This window comes from Eumetopias jubatus, unplaced genomic scaffold, assembly GCF_037043125.1.
Source record: "Eumetopias jubatus isolate StellerSeaLion01/CBP00866 unplaced genomic scaffold, mEumJub1_p1.0 scaffold_8, whole genome shotgun sequence".
In the NCBI taxonomy this organism is placed as follows: Eukaryota; Metazoa; Chordata; class Mammalia; order Carnivora; family Otariidae; genus Eumetopias; species Eumetopias jubatus.
In genome coordinates, this window is record NW_028274814.1 from 74628977 (window position 1) to 74649192 (window position 20216).

At 41.2% G+C, this 20216-nt stretch overlaps 1 protein-coding gene across 1 annotated transcript in view; it reads right to left on the minus strand.

Moving 5' to 3' along the window:
* Nucleotides 1-10362, minus strand: part of DBX2 (developing brain homeobox 2) — a 30663-nt gene extending 20301 nt beyond the window's left edge. Inside the window, exon 1 of the mRNA XM_028123086.1 lies at nucleotides 9936-10362. Coding sequence (XP_027978887.1) covers nucleotides 9936-10362 — 427 coding nt within the window. The remainder of the gene's footprint in view (nucleotides 1-9935) is intronic.
* Nucleotides 10363-20216: the final 9854 nt, after the last annotated feature.

Below are 20216 nucleotides of genomic sequence, written 5' to 3' on the forward strand. Positions count from 1 at the left end.
GGGTCAAGATATACCTTCAGGAAATAAAAGGGAATTAAATAATTTTTTAAAAATGGTTTTAAATTACCTTCTTCAAGTGCCTGGTACATGGGCACTGGGAATAAAGAAATCTAAACTTCTGACCTGAAAATAATACACAATTGGAATAGAGTGGACCCAAAATCGAGACTCCAAAGAATGGCAACCAGATGCCCTGCGTATTAAGACCTAAGAAATATCACTTACCTAATGAGGTGTGATTTATTTTATCACACAACCTGGAAGGAATTCATTTATGTGATCCACATGCAAATTTGCCTTCAGTCACAAGGGAAAGCAAGTTAACTAAATTCATCCTTTATCTTCCTGCTCATCAGAAAACAACAGAAGTCCACATTTTTTTTTCCTCAATGAGTATTTCAGACACAGAAAAACAAAGGTCTTAATGTTCTGGTACAGCTCATGAGAAGATAAATCAAGTATAGTGTCTACTTGTTTGATTCTATCCTTTTAATTCTGTGCAAATAATATTTATTGCATCTCTATCAAGTGCCACACAGTGTACTGTGTACTGGGATTACAAAGATGAAAAAGGACTGTTTCCTTCCCTAGAAGAATTTCTACTTAGTGCTTCTTAACTTACAGATTTACATCTGCTGGTCAAAGAAATGAAATGCGAATTTTTCTGTTCTCCAAAGTTAGTTTTGTTCTGTAAAATCTGAGGCATTCCCCAAGAAAGAGATGAGATTTGAAAAAATTCATTGGTTCTCAACGCTGAATACACACTAGAATTATCTGGAGTGCTTTTCAAAGATACGGATGCCCAGGCCACACACCAATGGGGCTAAATCACACGGGCTAAGGGTGGGCTCCTTAGCACAGCATTGTTTCAAAAGCTGCACAGGTCATTACAATGCATCGCCAGGAGGGAAACACTGAAAAGAACACAAAACAATGTCTGACACAGCAGGCACTCAATAAATGTTAGCCTTTACTCCTGCCATTATTATGTAATTTGAGATCAACAGTGAGACAACGTATAAAAAGAAGCAGCATGGTCAAGACTTCCACTGAAATAGAGAAGCAAAAAGAAAAGATTATTGTTAAGAAGGCTTTGTCAAAGAAGGCTTTAATCAGGAACAACATCTTAATCTACATCTTAATTTGGAAGGTATTTAGAACGGCAAAGGATGAGAAAGAAGGCATTCCAACAAGGAAAGGTGGCATGAACGAAAGGAAGGGAGGGTGAGGAGGGACATGTAGGGTAGGTTAAGAAAACCAGCCCGACTGCTGGCACAAGGCCCAAAGACTGAACGTTAAGGAATGTAGTTGGAAGAGCTAAATGTTGCTGATGGAATGAAGGTGTTGAAGAACAGAGTATTTTTATTTGATTTGTCAAATGGGGATAAAAAAGGTTTCCCCGAGTAGCTTGGTAATATGAGGAAGCTCTATTTTAGGAAAATTCACCTGGCAGTATTGGGTTCGATGCGGTGGAGCAAGGTGGGGCTACATGGGAGGACCCCCCTGCAGTTATGAGAATAGGTGATGATAACCCTTTGTTTAGATACTGCCGCTAGCGTCTTCTCTAGCTTCACCTCACCAGCAGGTGGGTAGGGGCTGGCCTCTTCTCAAGCTGTGCGGCCCCAGGTCATTGCAATCATCAAATATGATCACTACCTCTGCTACTTCTCCATTCAAGGCGTCTCCACAGCAGCTCTGAAAAACTGAGCTAAATTTGAGGAGACCCATTGCTCTCTTTACTATCGAGTCGATGTCACAGGAGACAATAATGTAACAGAATAGCATTTGTAGCTCTCAAATTCTAAAAGCCTTAAGGAAGACTCCTTGAGCTCTGAGCTATACAACTCTGTGTGACTAATTCTTGCACTGGTCTACTCTAGCAGGCGACAGCCCTGGCAAGAATTGTCTCTGATAATGGTTACCCTGATTTCACCCTGTGGCAGATTTTAAATGGCTGCAAATTATTTGGCACTCCTTCCATTGAGAGGTAGGGTCTCAACTTCCCCTTGCCTTGTATTGGGGATGGTCTTGCTGTGCTGCCTTGTTTGACCAAAGGATATGGAAGAAGTGACATTCTGGAACTTCCATACCTAGGCCACAAGAAGCCTTGCAGCCACTGTCTGGGGTTCTTGGAGTGTTTGCTCTTAGAACCCTCCCTTTCATAACCCAAGCATCATGCTATCAGAAGCTCAAGACACTTGGAAAGTCCAAGTGTGGATTGCTGGAACAGCTCTAGTTGAGCACCCAATCAACAGTCAGCCATGTGGGTTTGCCATTTTGGACATCCAGCCCAGCTGGGCCTTCAGAAGACCACAGCTCCAACTGCCATCTAACTGTAATGAGATTTCAAGTGAGAACCACCCAGCAGAGCCCTGTCAACCCATGGGACTGTGAGAGAAAATAATAAATTGTTCCTTTAAGCTTCTAAGCTTTGAGATGGCTTTTTATACAGCAATACACTTTTTACCAATATTTTGCTTATGGTGGAATGGTGGGAAGGAGTCTTTCACATATTTCCATGTATGTTATCAGTGGGCTTTTGCAGTTTGTGTTTGTGTTTGAAAGTCAAATGCTGACTCTAATCTCTGTTCTTATTTTGAAATGAGGAAACAGAGGCTCAAGGAGCTTCTATGAATTATGATTATATAATCAAAAATATAAAGACTTTAGCCTTGAATCTAGGCTTTAAAATTATAGAAATGTGGGTGCCTGGGTGGCTCAGTTGGTTGAGCGACTGCCTTCGGCTCAGGTCATGATCCTGGAGTCCCAGAATCGAGTCCCTCATCGGGCTCCCTGCTCAGCGGAGAGTCTGCTTCTCCCTCTGACCTTCTTCCCTCTCATGCTCTCTCTCTACCATTCTCTCTCTCTCAATAAATAAAAATCTTTTAAAAAAAATAAAAAAAATTATTGAAATGCCACTAAAACCAGCTCAGAAAACTATATTTTTAAATTTACCCAATTTGCCATTTTTGCTTTGGAGGAATTGTTGGCAAACTTTTACTACAGAAAACACTTTAGGCTTTGCAGGCCATAGGTCTCTGTTGCAACTATTCAATTTGTAATACAAAAGCACCTATAGAAAATATGTAAACAAACAGGAGTGCCTCTTTTCCTGCCTTAAATAGGACTATCTTTTGGTTTCAGATCCAATATAACTATAGAATTCGTACAATATACCTAAACTCAAAACAGCCCTAGGATAGTCTCTTTAAGAAATATCCTAGCAGTCATGGTCTTTATTCTCTTCTAATGTACAAAAATCTTCCCAAAGAATAACGTAACTCCTCCACATATTTTAATTTTTTTCTTTTTGAAAGTAAAGAGAGCATGCCTGTGCATGTAAGAGTGAGGCGGGATGGGCAGAGGGAGAGAGAAACTCTCAAGCAGGCTCCACACCCAGCACAGGGCCTGATGCAAGGCTCTCTCTCACATCCCTGAGATCATGACCTGAACCAAAATCAAGAGTCAGACACTTAACAGATGGAGCCACCCAAGCGCCCCCACATACTTTAATTTTAAAAGTTGTCAGAGATTTAACATTTTAAAGAACAAGAAATCTTGAGTCCTCTCAAGAGGACTGGTAAAAATGTATATATCGTATATTCTATTTCTGACAGCCACTTTGAATTAATAAAAGTAAGGTTGTTATGACAAAGTGCCTAAACGTGAAAGAAAAGTGAAAAACCTAGCTCATCTTCAGAATAATGATAAACAAGAAGGGAATCAAGTATTCAGTAATATAGAAAAAGACGTGAATTTTTTTTCTTTCCTTTTCCCAGATGCTTTGGTTCTAAAACAAAAGTCTAAAAACTTTAGAGGCTTTTTGATCTTTGACTTCAGAGAGAATTTTAGTGCCTTCAGTTTACTGTTCACATAACTCACAAAAATGTGCCCCTGAAATATTCCCAACTAATAGCCGGTTGACAAAATGAATAATGCTATTAAAAGTGGGATCAGTTATGGTAACTTTATATAAAGTGATGAATCACTCAGCATTGCCAAATCAAGTACTGACTGGAGGCTAAAAAGAATAAAAGGGAGAGATTTCATTAGAAGTGGAAACATTACTGAAAGTAAAATAAAATATTTTGGAATAAAATATACAAGGGTCTGGTAAGCATATTATACATTAAGGCAAAAATCCAATTTCTTACTAAGAAAGTATAAAATAGAAAAGCATGATCTAATGAAGTCTTAAATAAGGATTCTAACAAGCATTCCTAGATAAAAATCATATTGTTTCTTTTTCCAATTTGCCTTTTTATTCCTGACAGACTCCAGGAGTATTTGAAAGAAAACTTATACTTACTTAATTGGCTTAGAAACTGTGTACCTTCACTATGAAAAAAAAAAATCACTGTAATTAGGAAAAAATTTTATTTAGAGCCTCTGTTAATCCAAGATTAAGTAGACAAACGCTGTATTAAGAGCTACAAATCAAGTCGCCTTGAAAGATATAATAAGGGGCGCCTGAGTGGCTCAGTCAGTTGAGCGTCTACCTTTGGCTCAGATCACAATCCCAGGGTCCTGGGATAGAGTCCCGCATCTGGCTCCCTGCTCAGCGGGGAGCCTGCTTCTACCTCTCTGGCTCCCCCTGCTTGTGCAGGTGCTCTCTCTATCAAATAAATAAATAAAATATTTTAAAAAATATATAATATAATAAAAAAATACTTTAAAGTGATAAACAATATCAACAACAGAAATAGGGTGGTGGAAAACAGAGTAAGTGAGGTGTAAATGAAATATTTCACCACCACCCTCCACACACCTAAGGACACATTTGTTTAAATATGTTAAAGATAAGAACTTTCACTTCTGTAAAAACTTTCATAGTAAAGCATCTCGAAGTATTTTATGAACACATCTATTACCTGTGTTGCTTCCCTTACTTTCATGTTGCTCCCATTTCTATCATTGTTCAGCAGCACACCTAAACATAAAGTGGTTTCTCACAGCAAAGGAGACTTTTTTTTCTGGTAGGCACAAGAGCAGGAGGAAGGAGGCACACTCAAAGAGGGATACAATGGAGTCTAATTCACAGCTTCAGTTCCAATATCTGAGGCCCATTTATGGCAAATAAATGTGGATAAAATCACTGTCAACAATCCTTTCAAATTGCCCACAACATATGGCATCCTTTGGCTTCCTGCATGTAACCCTGAACTCTCTGAATCCTATGTTTACTTATGCATAAATGTGTATGCAATTTTCTGGGCATTCAAACCATTGTGCCTCTTAAAATATCCCTCAAATCTCTTAAGTCAATAGGAGTTCAGGGGAAAGTTCTAAAATGTTCCTACTTGCCTGCTGGATTTACTCCTGTTTTATTATTAAACCTCAATAGCTTCAATACATGTTAACAGATTGAGATTCCTTGTTGTTAAAGTGAAGTAGAGAAGGTAGAGAAGCATATGTAAGGGTTGGTAGTGGGATAGGTGCTAAAGTCGGAGGCGAATTAAATGCACATAAATTGCTACCCCATTGTAGCTCCAAATCAGGTGTTATTCTGTAAAGAGGGTGGCTTACTGAATCACTATTAGTAGGGAAGGGACTGTCTATTAGTCATTTCTCCATGAATCTGAAGGAGTTCATTAACTTGGGGAACATAGTTTGTTCAGAGCTGATTCTAACTATGTAAAGTTATTAATATGTCAATATAAATCCAAAGACATGTTAAGAAGGTACAAAAAATATGCACATGCAGTAAGAATATGGTTCAGTATTATCTAAAAATTCCACCAAAGGATGGTTGAGGTAATGGCCTGAGCAAGGAACTACTGGAATGGGGTCCAATCCTTCTCTGGATTCTCCATTCTCCGTCCTGGTTCTGGGTCAGCATCACCAACATTCAAGATGCTGTGATTTTAATTTGCCAGAACAAATCTAAAGCACAATGGTAGCAAAATTAAGTGACAAACTTTGGCTCAATAAATTAAATCACAAAGTCTTCAAGTTGGACTAGACAAAACTAAGTGCAATTAATTTAAGACAGAGTCATGGATTAACAGGTAAATAGTAACTGGAATTGGGAGGTAGACAAGAAAACTAAAATGCACATTAAGTATTAATGGTAAGAAGCAATCTTAACAAGGGGCCAGAAAAATGACATGGATCTGGTTCCTTTCCTATAGAATACAGTACAACTTACTTGATAAAATCATTTTTAAAAAGATTAAAAAAAAAAAAGGATTCACCTACCAGAAGAAACATTTGCTTTCTAATCCTCTTAAGGAGTAGATTTAATAATAAATAAATTACATTCAGGAAATTATCTTTACGTCAAACATTTTTTTAAATGCTTAAAATGACAAATGTCATTAAAAAGGAAGGCTATTTCCACTTATTTTTTAATAAAACTGGTGACATAACCAAGAGAAATTAAATTTTTCAGCTTTTTACACTTCAAGGCTCCCTTTTATATACAAAAACATGAATATTTTAATCTAGCATAATATTCACCAAATAATGACATTAATAAACTTTTGGGGAAGGATCTCTGATGATTCTAATTTACTTGCAAAACTTCCTGGTTTCCCCTAATAAACTAAAACAGATCCAAAGATTCAACCCTGGAGGTGAACTATTTACTACCTTCTATCGCACTAAATGTGCTCGTCTTGAGCCTTGAGGAATGCCCTTTGATTTTTAAAGTTTTTACACTACTCTATATAAACCACTTGACGACATATAGCTACAGTGTTTTCTTCCTACTTCAAATACCCAAAGACTTGCCACTTTTCAAGGATGAAGCACTGAGAGCTATCCTCTCATTTATTACCTGTAAATCCATCTTACTGCTTAACTGTCACCACCTTGCAGAGACCCACAGCAAGATGAACGGGAAGGCCAATTTCTTTCCTTCTGGGCTCAGATACAAAATCACAATTGATTTATTATTGTGATACATGTAATTGGTTATTACTAGTTTCTGATATTCAACAAAAAACTAATATAAGGAATACGAAAATATGGGGCGATTTTTTCTCTTTCACAAGTCCACAGAAGTTTTCACTGTTACTTCTGACAAAAAAAAAAGAAATTAGCAAGTGAAGTAAATCACTGTAGAAAAAAACTGGCCTACTAGAAAGATTGAGGCAGGGGCGCTTGGGTGGCTCCGTCGTTACGCGTCTACCTTCAGCTCAGGTCACGATCCCAGGATCCTGGGATGGAGCCCACATCAAGCCCACATGGGGCTCCTTGCTCAATGGGAAGCCTGCTTCTACCTCTCCTACTCCCCCTGCTTGTGTTCCCTCTCTCGCTGTCTCTGTCAAAAAAATAAATACAATCTTAAAAAAAAAAAAGATTAAAGCAGCTAACAATTATGAAAATGCTTGGTAAGCCATAGAGCAGTATGAACATGGAATATAAGCTCCACAGGGGCAGAGACAGTCATCTGTTTTGTGCACTGACTATCCCACTGGCCTGGACAGAGCCTGACACATGGGAGATAGTCGGTAAGCATTTGCTGCATGAATGAAATATGTGGTATAATTAAAAATGGGTAACAAAGATAATGAAGCTGAAATTGCATGCAGTGGCATAAGTCCCCTAGTTAAATGGTTCTGTATTTCACCAAGGCACCAATAAAAAGAACTCTGGGGTTTTTTCATTCGACATTTGGATTGGTACACTCAACAAGTTAAGGTTGAAAAAGAAAGCAAGTAGTCAATATGCTGAAATGATTAAAAATCACATTTTGTGATCCACTCCATAGTAAATGTCTAAAGGATCAGAAGCAGTTGTTTGCTCACGTTTCAGAAATATAAAGAAATACTGTTATCTTTCCAAAAACAGTAGCTCTTCTATCTCCTCTATATTCTCTACAGAACATCAATCACTATATCATCAGTCAGCTAATTTTCAGGTGATGGTAACCTTGCCAGTACTCATTATAACTTCATAATTCTACACAGTAGAAAAGAATTCCCACAACATTTGGTAGGACAAAAATCTGTTACTTAAATAAAACTAGGGCAATGTTCAGAAAACTACGTTCTGTGTCAAATTACAAAGATAAATGAATGTAAATCCTGGTTCTAAGCAGCATATTTGCAGGAACAAATATAGAGTTTTAACTTTCTTAAGCTACTTCTCTAGATTCAAAAATTAAATGCACTTCTTTTTAAATAAAAGGTTATTTGTTCAAATGAAAATTAACCGAGGAGAATATCATATCTTCAGTGAGGACGGAATAAAATATTGGGAAAATATATGCTTGCGCCAGATTAGTATACTTAAAAGAGAAATATAAATTCTTGTTCCAAAAAAACATTTTTGCATTTTGACACTTTAATAAGTGTACAAGAATGAATATATCCTTGAAAATTTTTTAAAAATGTAGTTAGGAGTACCTTTACCCAATAATTGCAATATTTTTAATGAAACAGATACACAAAATTCTTTTTCAGTTATTGAATTATCTGCATTTGATTTGTATTTGGTTTATTTAAGTTTAATCTGTAAAATCTACAAAGGTGAAAATTAAGTAACTTTCAATGGTTGAGTAACCAATCATGATCAGGAGCAATTTAAAAATCCTTAAAAATAACTTCTATGAACACAATGCCAAACCACTAAGTTAGATAAATCACCACTCTTTGAAAATGTTATTTTTCACGACACATTATTTACTAACTCTTATCTAGGTGAACCTGCTTTATACGTTTCTAATTTTCCAAATACTTCGGAAATAACAGAGCGGCCCAAATTTCCAAGGAACATAAGCCCTGCCTTTATCTGTGTTTGTTCCTTTCCCAAGGCTTCCTAGAGTTTAGGTTTTCCACCATGAGAATGAGACCGGTGCTCATATAATTATATTTGTTCCATTTTGTTAGTAACCATTTCAAACTGAAAGACCAAGACAGGTTCTAAACATGTTAAATTCTATAAAGCCATTAGCAATAAATTTGATCCGGCAGTTTGCTGGGACAATGGAATCTGCTGAAAAAGCGTCTATTAGTCATTCTGGACAAACCCATTGGGATTAAAAGAATGAGTTAAGATCGTCTAAGGACGCAGCAAAAAAAAAAAAAAAAAATTAATCCAACTGGATCTCAGCTTCTGAGCGTTTAAGAGACTCTTCCTTTTTTCACTGCCCATTTCGGCTGCCTCTCCATATGCTTTAGCTAATATCTGACTAAACCGTCCGCATCCTCTTCCCAATCACACCACTTAGGTTTTATCCGAAAATGAAAACAAACCAAAATTGCCTTTCTTTGGGTAAGTAAATTCCCATTTATTGGTGAATTTCCTATTTCAGGTGCCAATTCAGCTGTTCCGGCTCAGCACAAAGAGAAAGTCGGTCTTGATTTCCTTGCGCCTTAGTGATCCAAAATGTTAAGAATGGAGAAAGCCAAAAGTTTGCGCAACTCTCCTTCCAAAGATCTTTGCCAGCGTTCTTGAACTGCCCCGGCCATCGCAACAGTTTGAAAAGGAAAAGCCCCCAAAGCGAGCCTCGCGAACTTCTGCTGGCCAAGACCTTCCCAGGGAGCTGGTGTCGCGCGGCCTCCAGGACAGGAGCCGGCGGGCAGAAACGCTCAACTTGGGAAACCCCGTGAAACTGCTCCAGCGAGCCCAGAGATCTTGGGACCGGGGCTGCCCTTTCCCGCTAACCCAATGGGGTGCATTCAGGGTTTTTCCGGAAAGGCCTGAAAAATCAAGGTAGCCCTACCACTTGTTGAAAGGAGACCGAGAGGAAGCTGGTGGTATGGGGTGGGGGAGGGGAGGTGTCACAGTCAGTGGTGGTACCCTCTTTACCCCCGAAGTGGCATCTCCACTAAAGCTCGAGACGCTCTAGGAAGGTCCCAGGCCAGAGCTGATTCCTGCGGGCTGGGAACGGCGCTCCCTCCGCACAGGGCGCACCGCCGAGGGCCCAGATTCCGGCCCCGCGGGGCAGGAGGCGCCGGGCGCGGCTAGGGAGAGAAGAGCTAGCTCACCTGGGGCGGAAGGCTGGAAGGTACAGTCCCGGTCCGCCGCAGCCCGGCCCGGCAGCCTGGCGCCGTCCGCCGAGGGGCTGAGCACTTGAAAAGCCCAACGCGTGCCGTAAGGCGCGCCGCCGGGGCTGACTTGTTCCGCCGCAGGGCACAGCTTGAGGGGAACGGGGCTGGCCGGCAGGGGCCGGACCTGCACGCCCGCGGCAGTGGCGGCGGCGGCGGCGGCTGCGACTAGAGTCGACGCCGGGCCGTGGTGCGCGGGTGGCTGCAGCCCGTGCGGCGGGGCGCCCCCAGCCCGCAGCAAGTTCTCGATCAGGAAACTCTTGCCCAGGTTGCCAAAGCCCGGCGCTGTGGGGAAGTTGAGGAGCGCGGAGGACGCTACCACGTCCCAGTACGCGCCGGCGTGGGCCGCCACGGCGCTGGGGAGCATAGTGCGGCGCCAGCGGGCCGCCTGCGCGCCCGCCGCTAGCTCCGCGCCCCGCACCAGGTCCGCGCCGCCGCCTCCGGTCGCAGCCTCCCGCAGAACTGGAGCGTGCTGAACCCGGGAAGGAGGAGAGGGCATCGAGGACGCCGCCAGGCTTGGAACGATATTATTTATTTGGGTTGGGCGGTTTTTTTTTAAAGGATGGGAGGAGTGAGTGTGGGAGGGGGAAGCTGTGCGTGTCTCTGGCCCGCGGCGTAGGCTCTGGGGGCGCCGGAGGAGTCCCTCCCGCTCCCTATGCAGATCCGGACTTTTTTTTTTTTTTCTTCTAGAAGGCTGGAAGGTGTGTCTAGCCCATCCATTCATGTCACCCGGCCCACAGTGATAGAGGCAGCCAACAATAAGGGCGGCCCCGAGACTCTGAGCTTTCGCAAAGGGAGGGGACGCGTAGCGGGAGGAGGTGGGCGTGGAGGCAACGTGAACCGGGCGCGCTCGCCCCCTCCCAGCGGCGGGGACCCTCGCTCTGGAGCCCACGCAGCCCCCGGGGCGCGAGAGCGCGCCACCACGGATGAGGCGTGCCCGGAGGGCAGGCGGCACTCGCTTCCAGAGAGCGATCGGTGTACCACCTGTTGTCGACCCCTGGCTCTCCAGTCTTCATGTCACTTTTTCAGGAACGAAGGGGCATCCAAGGGAAAAGAGTAGTAGTCACTAGTGTCTTGAAGGGCTCTGGTCATCAGAGAAAGTCACAAGTGTTACTGAGACATCGTGGTCCTACAGATGAAAAGTTTTTTAAAGAGTGGGTTGCATATGAGGTGCGCCCCCACCCCCGCCTTGTTAAGGCAAAGGAAATGAGTTTTTTCTTGAAGACTTTTTAAGAAATTTCGTAGTTTCTAGTAATTTGTTTCTAGTTACTTTTTAATAAGATTTGATTTAGGAATGACTCCAGAAGAGATGTTCTAATAAATTTTGATCTAGAGAAAGGGATCTTAGTTGAAGTTGGTTAAATGGTTGGGTCCAAAACCCAGGAAGAAAAGCCACCACCAAATTTTCCTAACCAAACCTGGCCGGGTCTTCCTCCACAGAGACCAGGATGAGAATAAGTTTCCAATTTATTAACAGCCTGTTAAAGACTGGACAGGCAAAAAAAAGTGTGTGTGTGTAGTTAAAAGTTCCTTTAACCACAAGGCAATTTAAAGCTCCTCATTTTTAGAAAGCGTGTCAATGGAGTTTTAAAACTGTGACTTCTCCGTCAATTAACAATTCCCAGTGCTATTCTCCTGTGCAAATTTAGATGAATTTATTTAAAATAAATTTTTTAAAGGATGTCTGAAAGGTTTAGGGTTGCAGTATAGTTTTCCTCTTTATCCTAATAGTAATATGGTTCCTAGCTTCAATTTTCTTAAAAGCTGGCAAGGGTTGCCAGGCTGGTGAGATAAACTTCCTTTAAAAATTCACCTGGTTGATTTGTGTTTCATTTACACTAGGTATGTCAGAAGCTTTCTAGAAATCCACTTGCTCTATCTGCTGCTAAATGGAAGGGAAATTATTTGCAAGGCTGGTGTATGTTACTAATATTCATTCACTTTGGATTTAGTCAACAAATCTTTACTGAGCATTTCATATTTATTGAGCATTTGTGGTGGTCCTGGGACTATATAGAAAGAGAAAAGAAAGGTCTGGCCCTTGCTTTGTAGAAGTTCAAAGATTAGTGAGGGAGAAAATTAAGTAATATCTGAGAAAGGGACTGTAATTTGGAAGGAAAAGTGTGAGAAAACCTCCAGAGTAAGATTCCCCTAAACTGAGTCTTAAAAGGTGAACAGTGGTCAGGGGTGGGATGTGAAGTAGTAACCTTTGAGATTAGCAAGGAAAAGAGAGATTACATCATCCCTGCCAGTTCTATATCATAGCCACCATTTATTCAGTGTTTACATTTGGCCAAGTATAGACTAAACAATTTGTACATATTAACTTGTTTAACTTCATAATAATATTATAAGGTTGGTACTATTATTGGCCCAGTGTTACTGATGGGGCACAGAAAACTTAAGTAACTTTCCTAAAACTACACAACTACCAGAGTGATGAAGCTAAGATACAATCTAAGCTGGTTGATTCCAAAGCCTTAGAACTTTTAAATTCAGCTGTCAGTCTCTTCACAAATCTACTTGCCATGCTAAATGGTGTCATCTGGCCATGCAAGGGAGGCTAAGAGACAAGTATTCTTTTGTTCTGTAGTGCAAGGTGTCAATGAAGACTTGAGTCAAGAATAACTGTTGTCAGTCAGCTTGCCACAGCCAAATAAGAGGCAATTAGAGAAATCCAGACACAAAGTGATGTGGAATTTAACAAAATTAATGGCAAGAAAATGGAATGGAGGGGATAAATATTACAGTGGGTTGAATCTATAGGACTGGATGATGCAGTTCTCAACTGGGGGTGAGCCCCTCCCTACTCAAGAGTCATTTGGCAATGTCTGGAGATATTGTTGGTTGCCACGACTTGATGAAAGGATGGGGCAGTTAGCCACTGTCATCTAGTAGCTAGAAGCCACAGATGCTGCTCAACACCCTATAATGAACAGGACAGCTTCCCCAACAAAGAATTATCCAGCCTGAGATGTCAATAGTGTGGTGTTTGAGAAACCTTGGTTATAGAGGATAAGAGAGAATGTAGGATCACTTCCAGTTTTCTGGTCCCTAATGACTGAGCAGATGCCCACTTAATCAGGATGGGTACTTATAGGATGAAGAGCTGATTTTACATGGAGGTATGACCAGAAAGACGGAGGCAGATGTTCTGGTTGTTTGCAAAAACTTCCAGGGAGAATACTGTAGTGAGAAGAGAAAGGAGCCTAAAGACAAATGCTGGGGAATACCAGTATTAAGGGAATGAATAGAAGAGAGGGGAGCCTTGAAGAAGACTGAAAACAAGCTGTCAAGATTTGAAGACTGAAACCAGAAGAGAGAATGGAGCCATGGACGTCAAAGGAGAGAAAGTTCAAAAAGGAGGAATGGCAGACTTCGGTAAAGAACTGCTATACCCTCAGCAGTTTCTTTTCCCAATGGGACAGCTACCGTGCATTTCCCAGCCTGCCCTACAGGCTATGTATGGCGAGTGCAATAAAAGGAAAAGTGATCTGTTTCTCCTCCAGTTCTGTCCCCTAACAATCCACACAGTCCTTTGTTCATCAGCTGCCAGATGCAGAGGTCCAGGGGATGAAGAAGTCCTCAGGGCATGGTGGAACCACAAGATGGAAAGCAGCCTATGTTCGGGAATCACCACATGGAAGACACACAAAAGTGAATATTTACTTAAATAGATCATGACATGAGCAAAAAATAAACATTTATTGGGTAATGCCATTAAGATTTAGGAGTTCCAGCAGCATATCCTCACCTACCTTAATTAATATACTGACTCTGCAAATGCCTCAGATTTAAAAAAAAATTAATTTGATCCTTAGTGACTTGGGCAAGAACCTTTCCGTTGGGAGCAAAGGAAGTAGACACCAGTTTGTGTGTGATTGAAGATGCATAGAAGGTAAGAAAGGTAAGAAAGGGAAGTAGAAGTTGCAGAACGATAGGGGAAAGGTAAAGGGAGTTATAGGGTCAAAAAAGAAAAGAAAAGAAATGGAAATATTTCTAAGGTGAGAGAGAAGGGGCTGGAGGTAAAAGTGTGTTTGAAAGAGCAGTGATAAGCCCAGCACAGGCTGTATGGGCTCTTTACCTTTTGGTAAGGAAGTGTTCCGGGTCCAAGGCCTATTCTTATGCAGCCAAGTAATCATGAAAGACCACATGCAGGAGACTGCCTTTCCCAACAGTTATCTTTATCTTCAGTTAATATTAGAGGGTGTTTTAGATAGCACCATAGACATTATAAGTTATTTTTCACCTGATAAATAAGTGGTATATAGATTCAGGGAAAGCATTCCCACCTTTACTTAAAAGCCTTTACCTTCCAGAATGGAGCCCAAGGCTTAATTCTGACCCAGCCCTGTGTCCAGTCACTGACTTAGGGAACTCATTGCCTAAATCCAGCTATAATCTTAGCAGCATCCTGAGACCAGAAAACTCACATTTCCTCAAGTGAATCTTTCATACAGGATGTGAACTTGAGAGGCCTGAGAGACGGACATCATTGAGCTTATAAACGTATTATAGGACTGTCTCTGTATATGCTTGCACATAAATGTTTAAATGTGTCATAGGATTCAGTCTGACATTTGCCTTCACACCTGGCTGTGGGGCTATGGAGATGGCTCTAAATCTCTTAATTTGCTTAATTAGCTATTTGAAACTTCTTGTATTTATGAAAATGAACCTAATCATGGAGAAAGCCTAGTAGGCTCAGGCCATTTTCATCCCTTAAAGAACCACTTTGGTCTATGCTGAGATCTGATCCAAAAAAAAGAGCATCATTGCAAAATCAAATGCCTTCAGGGTCAGATGGCTGACACCTATGGGTTAGCCTAGAGAGCGAGATAGTTACTAAATAGTGTGTGGGGCCGGGGTGGGGGGGGGTTGTTGCTCAGAGGCTGCCAAGCAAAGTCTATGCTTAGACCTGTTTGTAACTAGTCTGGAGAAGTAGTCTTGGGCCAGATTGTGCTTTGTATGCAGTACTCAGGATTTTGGACTTTGTCCTTAAAGCAATCAGATGTGCACCAGAAAAAAAAATTGTAACCGTATGTAGTGATGGATATTAACTGAAATTTATTGTGGTAATCATTTTGCTATACATATCAAATCATTATGTTGTACACCTAAAACTACAGTGTTATATGTCAGTTATATCTCAATTTTAAAAAAGCAATGAGATGTGATTTCATATCTGCATTTTAAAGGATCACTCCTATGGTATGGAGACTGTGCTAGGATCTGGAGAGTTGATGACTGGACACCATTCAAGTAATCCAGAGAAGAGATCCTAGAACTTTGGGCTGGGTTTGTGGCAGTAACCATGGGGGAGAAACAGGAGAATCTGAGAGCTATCTAGAAGATATCTGTGAATTTAGAGTCTGAGGAAGTCTTTTCTCTCCTAAGGAACCAATGTACTTGGTTTTATCAGACTGTGGGAACTATAGAGCCCATTGTGTTTCCCCGATGTTTTGAATGCCAACAAGTTGAGCTCATTTTAGAGTTTAATTGAAGTAACTCTCTTAGCCCGCGTTTCTCTCCTCTCCAGCCTCAGTGCACTCTAGATCTTTTATGTTTATTGGCTGACTCTGTTATATGTGTATCCATTTAGTGCACATCCTCCAACCCTATAAGTAATAAGCAAATACAACAAACAAGTAAATCTTTTTTTTATTTTAAACACACATTAGAATTCTGTAGTGGAATCTAAAGAAGCGTCCCTAATTCCTCCATGATCAGCTGAAATCTCCTTTTGGGCAGGCCAATCTCTGTGCTTGGTGAAGAGAGAAGCTTCTCATAGCCCAGGTGATAGGCGCTCTGGATTGCCGACCTCACTGGCAGCCTCTGAGCACCTACTCCAACAACCAAACATCTTTGAAAAAAGAAAATGTGATTGTGAGGAATTAGTTCTGTTCTCAACTGAAAGGTGAAAATTCAGGAGTCTCACTGTAGCCTTTTTAGGAACCACTGGAAATCTGGCTGGTGCAGGTTTACTTAGGGAGAAACAAGTATTTCCCAGAACTGCTAACTGTGTAGATTCTCTCCACTGCCCAACACCCACTCACGACTCAGAACCTTAGGCAGATTACATCTTAATCCCTAAAGTAGAGAAAAAATACTTTTTTTAAAAAAGTACAGGGATCTGTTAAGAGGTACACTCAACCACTTCAACAGCTGTTATACTCCGTTAAATTCTGTACAGTAATGGACTTTCTTAAACGTTCTCCCATTCCCTCCACCCCAGTCCATCCCCAAATACTCTTGGGTCTTCAAAATAAATTCTAAAAATCTGTCTCACCTTGGAAAGACATTTATAAATATGTTTTCAGTTTTGATCTGGCAGGACTCTTGCTCAGATTGTCCTCCTTTTCCTGCACATGTCTTTCCTGGCTGGCTCTGTTGGCTTTTTGTGTATTATTTTGCCATGCCTCGGGCATTGTTCATCTCCGTGCCCTGCATTCTACCTTAAAGCTCTATTTTATGGACTTTCTTCTGTAACTGGGAGACTTCCCAGTTTCTTTCCAGGCTATTCAGTTTCTTTGGCATTCCTCACTCGTTGATCATTTCTAACCACTTTTCCACTTGTCCTGCTTGGCCCAAAGTGGAATGTGAGACTACTGAATGATTTTGAGGAAATTACTCTGGATGCTGCTGAACAGCAGGTCTTTTCAACTGTTTCTCATTGTCTCAGTGGCCTCACAGCCACAGGTGCCTCTCATTCATATTGAAATCCCACAGAGATTTTGGGTTTGCCCTGAATGACCGCATTGGACAAAAGGGAGGATGCACATCGCATGGTGAGTTTTGTCCTATCCCCCAGTGTTTACACCAGAATTGTCCCTTCAGATGAACATTTTTTTTGCATTTACTGCCAAAAGTATGAAGTACACACAGAGGAGTTAATCCCTTGTGAAACTGCTCTAAGGCTGTGAACTCAGGCTCTCTGAACCAAATTTAGATGTGTCACTGTCCTCGTTTTAAAGTGTCATTTCTCTGGCAAGAATTTGTCGTGTGTAAAATGTAATAAGCACTTTAGGCAAATAAACAAAAATTAAGCCCTAGAGTATTTGTTTCTTTCCTAGTCTCCTAGTTCTCAATTACTGAGTTTCACTGCTTTGATTTGTTTGGAAGCTAGAGTAGTATTACAAAGCTTCTGAAGTAAGCATTGCTTGACCATTGAAATTGGGTGGTGTAACTCTCAAGTGACCCTCCTTATATCACTCAAACATATGATCTCTTTTTTTCAGGGTCATGCATACATTTTCACACTCCCCATCATTCTATCTACGCATCTCCCCTAACCCCAATCCATCACCTCTGGTCCAGCTATCCTTTCTTCTTTTAGCCTAAGCACCAGTTGGTTCACAACCCTAGGAGCTTCCCGAGCGGCCCCTAGTACCCGGAGGGCAAGGAGAGACCAAAGAAAGAGGCAGGCCACTTCAGATTGGACAGCAGTAGGTTGGCTATGCAAGGGAACTTACATATGAGACTTCTCTTGGGTGGCCACAAGACCAGTAGATCTCCCCACACCACCCACCAAATCTTAAGGTTTATATAGAGGCCTTAACTGAGTACCATCATGTTATACCATCCAGATGGTCTCAACAACACATTGCTCTCTGAAAGCTATGTCCTTGAAAAACCTCCCGGTATGGGAACAGTGGGGAGAGTGTACAGTCCAAGCACAGGGGAGGGGTGAGGAGCCTCTGATTGCCCACATCCAGTGTCTAGTTCTGGGGTCAACTGGCAGTCATGATCTCTCAATTACCTCCCCCCAAACTCCACCAACTCATGACTGGCTCTTATATTCTTACACACTCTCCTCTTCCATGATGTGCCCTGAGCAGTCATCAGGTCTCACCAACATGGAGGTGACTTTTTTGGTGGCTGTCTGGCTGCACCGGAGGCAGATACCACAACATCAATAGAGGCACATACAAGAGAAAACACAGATCATGTTAAGATGCCAAAATTAAGTAATAGGTTGTTGTTGTTTTTTTCCCACCAAGAGTCCCATGATCCAAACCATTGATTGCTAAATCCCCTAGGCTATGGGTTGGATCACTCAGGGAGTTCACTTGTGTCCTCATATGATTTAATAAAGATGACACATCAGCAGACTCATCAGGTATGAACACACAGCACTTTGTTTGGACAATGGCACAGGTACCTAATTGCAAGGCATTAATCATGTCCAAGGCCATTCTATTTTGGAAGACAGCTTTTCTCATTAAAGACATTTCAGTGTTCAGTTAAGGACAGGCTTTGTTGGCTATCATTTAAGGTTTGCTTGGTGAATTTGCTCAGGGCTTCTATATGTGCTATAGTGTCCTCTAGGCCAATGGAGGACACAAAGATGGTGTCCAAATGATTGTATTGGTGGGAAACAGGATTTCATGGATTGGTGGACACATTGTCTGTAGCTGTGGTAGCATCATTACTGAGGTAAGAGAGTGGTTGATTTCTTGATATTTCAGGTATGTTATACTTTTGGAGTGCATCTGTCCCTGACTAGCTGACTTTCAGATGTAGGTTGCTGATAATTTAGTTGACATGCAAAAGTGCATTCATTAACGGGAGTTATTGTTTATCTATTGAACAGGATTAAAACTGATTCAGGTGGCTACTTGTTAACATGATTGCAAAACAATCACTTCAGAAAAAGCTTCTGGATACTTTTTAAATTCTCAGTTCTCCCTTTTTTTTCTCATTTATCCAGGGCTCTAGAAGTGACAATCAAGGATTTTCCAGATCTTACCACAGGTGTTGATTCCCTTTATAAATATGTTTTGTAGAAATCAGATTTTTAGATGGAGCATTAGTTGGTGTGATATTATCCTGTGTTTATCTGGAATCATTTAGATCATCTGTCAAGACAGTGATTATGCAAAAGTATTTAAGACTCTGGACAACAGACATCAGACAGACACCTGTGAGACAGGTAAATATAAATAGAAGTATTTAAGAAGTTATCAGAAGATTCTCTGGAACTAGGCCTGATTAAGTAAACAATTCCAAACAGTTTTTTTAAAGTTTTTTATTGTTATGTTAATCACCACACATTACATCATTAGTTTTTGATGTAGTGTTCCATGAATCATTGTTTGTGCATAACACCCAGTGCTCCACGCAGAACGTGCCCTCTTTAATACCCATCACCAGGCTAACCCATCCCCCCACCCCCTCCCCTCCAGAACCCTCAGTTTGTTTCTCAGAGTCCATCGTCTCTCATGGTTCGTCTCCCCCTCCGATTTCCCCCCCTTCTTTCTTCCCCTCCTGCTATCTTCTTCTTTTTTTTTTTTTTAACATATATTGCATTATTTGTTTCAGAGGTACAGGTCTGTGATTCAACAGTCTTGCACAATTCACAGCGCTCACCATAGCACATACCCTCCCCAATGTCTATCACCCAGCCACCCCCTCCCTCCCACCCCCCCCCACTCCAGCAACCCTCAGTTTCAAACAGTTTTCTATGACCAACTTAAATAACCAGGCTGCCTTTTTTTTTATTTTAATTTCAGTATAGTTGACATACAGTGTTATTAGTTTCAGGTATACAATATAGTGATGCAACAATTCTATACATTACTCATTTGTCATCATGATAAGTGTGTTCTTAATCCCTCTACCTACTTCTCCCATCCCCCCACCTACCTCCCCTCTGGTAACCATCAGTTTGTTCTTTATAGTTAAGAGTCTGTTTTTAAGATTCTCTTTTTTCCCCGTTTGTTTTGTTTCTTAAATTCCAAATACGAGTGAAATCATATGGTGTTTGTCTTTTTCTAACTGATCTATTTCACTTAGCATTATATTCCCTAGATCCACCCGTGTTGTTGCATATGGCAAGATTTCATTCTTTTTTTATGGCTGAATAATATTCGTGTGTGTGTGTGTGTGTGTGAGATAGAGAGAGGGGTGGGGGCACATCTTCTTTATCCACTCATCTACTGATGGACACAACTGCTTCCATAATTTGGCTATTGTAAATAATGCTGCAATAAACAAAGGAGTTTATGTATCCCTTTGAATTAATGTTTTTGTATTCTTTGGGTAAATACCCAGTAGTGTGATTCATAGTTCTATTTTTAACTTTTTGAAGAACCTTCATACTGTTTTCCATAATGACTGCCCCAGTTTGCATTCCTACCAAAAGTGCACAAGTGTTCCTTTTTCTCCACATCCTCACCAAAACCTGTTGTTTCTGGTGGTGTTGATTTTAGCCATTCTCAC